Source organism: Centropristis striata, chromosome 21 (assembly GCF_030273125.1).
Source record: "Centropristis striata isolate RG_2023a ecotype Rhode Island chromosome 21, C.striata_1.0, whole genome shotgun sequence".
Lineage (NCBI taxonomy): Eukaryota > Metazoa > Chordata > Actinopteri > Perciformes > Serranidae > Centropristis > Centropristis striata.
The window spans coordinates 29,376,196-29,382,195 of record NC_081537.1 but is presented as its reverse complement, the minus strand read 5'-3'; the positions used below and the strand labels follow the sequence as shown (position 1 = coordinate 29,382,195).

General features: G+C 42.7%; 1 protein-coding gene across 2 annotated transcripts in view; it reads left to right on the top strand.

Annotated features, from left to right (window-relative positions):
• LOC131959702 (C-Jun-amino-terminal kinase-interacting protein 4-like) overlaps positions 1-6,000 on the top strand; it is a 77,154-nt gene continuing 71,154 nt past the window's right edge. The window contains exon 1 of one of the 2 annotated variants that reach the window (XM_059324916.1): positions 1-824. In XM_059324916.1, the coding sequence (XP_059180899.1) occupies positions 525-824 (300 nt within the window). In that variant the 5' untranslated portion in view covers positions 1-524. The remainder of the gene's footprint in view (positions 825-6,000) is intronic. The other variant, XM_059324915.1, reaches the window with a different exon arrangement.

Sequence of the window (6,000 nt, the reverse complement as noted above, 5' to 3'; positions counted from 1 at the left end):
GCTAGTGTTCAGTTGTTTCTGTTTATTGACACCTCATTCGCTCCATTTTAAGGCAACATATTATAGCTGTAGTGTTACAGCATTGTACTGCTGTTAGTGTTTTTGTGTGCACTTTTGGATATATCCATAAATAACTGAGATAAACTACAATCCGACGTTCGTTCTGCAGTGTTTACTACTGTACTTCTGCGTTCACTGCCATCTTTCCGACAACACTTGAACGCAACAACAGGAGCTCATCTGTTGGACAGGGAAACTAATCAGGAGCCAAGTAAAGACTTTTCAGTCTGCTAGCTACAGGCTAGCAAGCTTCTAAAGTCAGCCGTCCATACGACTAAAGAAGACAGACTTTGTTTATGAAGTACAGTGACTCTTCTGTACACTACACGACATCCGAACTATGTTTTAGAAACAGCGTTTTGTTGCGCTGAAAGTATCAAGGCGGGCAGCCTGTGGGCAGCTGGAGCTGCGGCTAGCTCATTAACGTTAGCTGGGAAAGAAGAAGTGCAAGTGGAGGCAAGAAAATGGAGCTGGACGACGTGGTCCTGTACCAGGACGACTCGGGCAGCTCTGCCATGATGTCCGAGCGGGTCTCAGGTCTGGCCAGTTCAATATACCGAGAGTTTGAACGGCTCATCGAGAGATACGGAGAGGACGTAGTGAAGGAGCTGATGCCGCTGGTGGTCGCCGTGCTGGAGAACCTGGACTCGGTGTTCGCTGTCAACCAGGAGAACCAAGTGGAGCTGGAGCTGCTGAAGGAGGACAACGAGCAGCTCGTCACCCAGTATGAACGAGAGAAGGCGCTGAGGAAACACACAGAGGAGGTGGGTGTCAACACAGAACTGCCAAACTCATGTAGAACAAGGATTATCCTCTTATGTACTTTGCTATGAAAAGATTAAATGCCAAACCCAATTCCTAAATCTGGGGTTCTTATCAACTACATATCATATCTTAATAATCGCGAATTAGTACTTTTTTTAATGAAAAAAAGAAACAATTCTATAAATCTGGCATACTTGCAGACTCCCACAAAGTACATTTTAAATGAGAATTATATATTTTAAAGCTGTTGTTGCGACTATCAGACGTGTTAGATAATGTAAATAGAGGGAATAGCTAAATGTCGTTAAAAACAATATCAGAGCTTGATGGGTTGGATTGATTTTCTGAAAGGCGAGTCTCTTGAGTTGCAGAAAGAGGTTAAAAAAACCGCCCTGTACCAGAGCCAGGAATGACACTTTGCTGGAGCGCAAATATCACATCTGAAGCACACGCTGTACTTTGGCTGCAAGTTTGTAGGGCTGTTTCCACTACCGGGTAATACCCCGAATGAGGCGGGTCTCACTATCCGAAACGCCCCTAATTTGAATACGAGCAGTCTGGAGCCGGCTTTTGTCGGGACTTTTCATGCTGTGTTTGTTTGCACTCGGAACTCAGAAAGATCTGAGTTGGAAATTCCGACTTCTGAGATAAATGTGTTTCATTGCTCAATCTCTGAAAACATGGTTGGCCATAACAAATTGATGTTTGTTTGGATGTCTTTCGAGTATTTTAAAACTATTCTGGGGAAGTACATCAGCTACCTAAGAGAGAGAGATGCTGCAAGTAAGACTTCAGCAAGCCGCACAGCTGTACACTACTACAAAGTAATCCTACACTTTTAGTAACACAACTGCTAAATTAAACGACACATAACAGACTAAATGTTGAAGATAAAGTGACTGTTTACCTCTCATGGTGTGTGGCGGCATTTTTGCTTTGACGTTTTCCACGCATTTCCGACCTACTCGGGCTGCTTGGATCCTACCCCAATTCCCGAGTCAGAATCCCGAGTTCAAGGGCCGTTCTATTGCTCTTTTCCGAGTTCCGAGTGCAATTGAATGCAGCAATAGTCCCTGTTAAAAGCAGGGTCTTTTTTCTTCCCTGAAAACAGCCTGGTTACTGATTGGATAGATCGGTAAGCAGGATGTGACGTAGTACTCTACACGACAACAACAAACGACATTTGTCAAAGCCGGTAAAGCAGTGTTCCTAACTTAGCGACTTTGTTGCTAAATTTATCGACTTTTCAGACCCGTTAGCGGCAGTTAGCTACAGTTGGCTCTGTAGCAGTACAGTGTGTATGTGCTGCTGCTACAGGAGGTGATCACCTAGCGATCTCTGTTTGTTTACATCAAGTACCAGACACTCTGTGCACAGTTAGCGATGTCGTTAATTCACAATCAATATGTTTATGATCAGCGGAGACTCTGTGCATAATTAGCCATGCTGCTTTCAGCTCCTGACGTTGTGCACAGTTAGCGACGGTGAAAACCATACGTCACCTCCAGAGTCTCTAAATCCCTCTGGGGGCTAACTTGTAGTGGAGACACACAGAGTGAGCGGACTTTTGAGAGGGTGAGGCCTGAGACTTTCCAGGTGGACACTTTCCCCCCCCTTATCGAAACACAGCTTATGCCACCATGGTTACCACCACTCCTGGGACCCACATTTGCACTTCATGCGCACCACTGTAGTTTACCTTGAAAACCTTAATATTCAGTTCCAGTCAAGCTCAGATATACGTTAACCAATCAGTGGTTTGTTTGTCCCTTGACTGCTTTCTGCTGCCTCCAGTAACTTAAATAAAATGTCAAAGTCAGTGATAACATTCAGCTTCATGACTAATGGCAGTCTCAAGGCCCTCTCATTTGATTCAGCCCAAATGACACACCTATTTCCCAGCTCTTCATTACTTCATCACCACAGTGCAGTCTGTGTTTGGGTAGTGACACAGGCTCCTGTGCTAGCGATGTAAAGACCAACATGTAGAGCAAACATGTAGAGCAAACAACTAATCGATTAATCAAGAAAATAATTAATCAAGCAAATAATCAACAGATTAATCAACAATGAAAACAATCGTTTGTTGCAGCCCTCGTAGTCAATAGTTCAGTGGCAGTCCTAGTTTTGTTCTGCTACACTTTAAAAACGTGGTTGATGCTTAAAAGAATGCTCCCATTCCACAGTGTTCATCCAGTATTAAATCTTGAGTGCACAGGCACTGAACATGTGTTGAATTCATTCTAGCAACAGGCACACTGATGATAAGAAGGATTTAGGCTCAGTTTTAGGTTTTAGGTTTTGTTTTAGTAGCCTGTTAGCAAAAACTCTCAGCTTTCCGCCTTTACACACGTGTGAGCACTTTTCCTCCCACTGTACTTATCCTTTGTTAGGTGTATATGAGTATATAGTTAGCCACCTTCTCAAACAAAGGTCCAAGTCAGTTCTCACAATAAGTTGCCTACAGTGACAATAGCCGTGTTTCGACTAGGGGGGGGGGGTGGCCACCGGAAAAGTCTGTCTCACCCTCTCAAAAGTCCGCTCACTCTGCGTGTTTCGACTACAAGTTAGCCCTCAGAGGGATTTAGAGACTCCAGAGGTGACGGATGGTTTTCACCGTCGCTAACTGTGCACAACGTCAGCAGCTGAAAGCAGCATGGCTAATTATGCGTAAACATAGTGATTGTGAATTAACGGCATCGCTAACTGTGTACAGAGTGTCCGGTGCTTGTTGTAAACAAACAGAGGTCGCTAAGTGATCACCTCCTGTAGCAGCAGCACATACACACTGTACTGCTACAGAGCTAACTGTAGCTAACTGCCGCTAACGGAGGATCTTCTTTCGTTAAGAAGAGTAAGAAGGAGTTGATGGATTTGTCTCCAGTCGCTTTCTTGAAAAATAGTCACTAAGGGGGTCTGAAAAGTCACTAAATTTAGCAACAAAGTCACTAAGTTGGGAACACTGCTTCGCCGGCTTTTACAAATGGCGTGTGTTGTTGTCGTGTAGAGTACTACGCCCCATCCCGCTTAGCGACCTATCCAATCAGTAACCAGGCTGTTTTCAGGGGAGGAAAAAGACCCTGCTCTTGACAAAAGCCGGCTCTGGACAGCTCGTATTCAAATTAGGGGCGTTTCGGCAAGTGAGACCTGCCTCAATCCGGGTATTGCCCGGTAGTGGAAACAGCCCTAATGTTACAAGGATTCTCGATGATGCTGGTGATAATGAGATTGGTTGCAAGACTTCTGTAACACAAAGCAACAAGCTACTTAAACATTAAAGTCCTAAACTAGAGTCTGAACTACAATCCTGTCTTTTTGAAAGGTTAGAAAAATATAGATTTTTAACCAGGTATACCAAACTAGAATTGGCCCCAGTGTTTAAAACTTGACAGAAGTTCATTAATCAGAATCATCCATTCAATGAGCCCTTTACACTACACTGGCAAACATTTACAAACATTTTCAATAGGAACCTTATTCAGGTCCCTGCCGTCAGGGTGGTGATCCACTCTGTAGTTCCTCCTAATTTGTCATGACTTCCCATCACTGTAACAGTTTGTTTAATGGAGAATCAAGTTAAATACAAATTTCTTCATAATGTTCAGTTTGTTAAATACTTGCTTATGGTTAGGCATGGGAACCAAGAACTGATTCTAGTTGAGAACCTATATGAAAACAAATGCTGTACAAGTATTCTCACATTCCATCCATGATGATGATAGACTGCTGCCGCACTGTGTTGAGTCCTAAGACAACAGTTGTGTTGACACTGAAAACCTGTACAGGCCTACTTTTTTCCGCATAGAAAATTGATTGAGAATCAATAAGAGAACTGATGAAGAATAAAATCGTTAAGCAGAATGGATAATGGCATCGGTATCAATAAAATCTTATTAACTCCCATCCCTGCTGATGTTTTGAAAGAAGTGTATTGAATGGCTGCTGCTGCAGTCACTGGAATATTTTATAGCTTAGTCAAAGTTCCAACTAGAGACCATACTGTGATGAGATTACATCAACCCTGACGCCAAATCAGGCCCCTTCCCCACTTATTACCCCTCTACTACTGATGCCTTTGCTTGGACTGCACCATGTCAGAAATATTAATACACTTTTACACTGTGACAATATATATGTGATACTGTGCCGATTCTTAAAAACACTTTACACTTACACTTACATGCAAAGATTTGTAGCAGACAGATAGCATAAAAATAGTGCTAATTTAAAATATGCTGTATATCACCTTCCTTACATTATTGCAATATATCTCAAAATAGTGAATCGTCACCCTGTACCATGATGTACATCATATTCCTAGATTCTTGCCAGTATACACGCAGCTCCATTTGTGACTGCCTCTTGCAGGATTGTAACACTATTTTGGTGATGAAATCTGTCCACAGAGAGACAGACATAAATATAAACACCTGGCAGAGGACTTGAAACCGCCTTTGTGGTTGTTCCCTATACAGTAGGTGTCTCCACGACCACAATTTGCCATGATGACACACACACATACACACACAAACAGTCTCACAAGGTGAAAACAATCCCAGCCACATGCTGTCACAGCTGGTAAAAATCACTTGGTTACAGCTCAAACAAGTCACCAAGTTGCTGTTTGAATGTTGCATGTATTATGTATTAAGTCCTGCAGTAGGACCTTGAATGCACAGTTTGGTCTTTATAGCTTATGATCAATACTGTGTGCAAGTTCCAGACTGAGCTACTTAACATACTTTAAAAGAAAACATAATGCATAAAATCTAAACTTCAATCAAGGGGGCTTTCACACCTAAGCTGTTTGGTCCGCTTGAAATGAACTCTGGTGCGTTTGTCGGATAGTAGTTTGTTTTTTGCTAGTGTGAATGCTCAAACAAGCTCTGGTTGGGACCAAAGAACCAAACTCTGGTCCGCTACAGAATGGGGGTCTTGGTTCGCAACCAAGTGCACCAGAGTTCGGTTTGCTGCAGGACCACAGCACCTTCTGGTTTGAATTTGGGCGGAAATTTGAGGTTCAACACCAGGAAAGGTAGTATCAGGCTTGAAAAATGTCTCATGGACAGAACTGTTCTAATGATGAAGTAAAAGCCCTAATCAGGATATGGTCAGGCGATCACATAACTTAGTTGTGGCTACACACAAAAAAACTGTCTTTAAATTATTTCTATT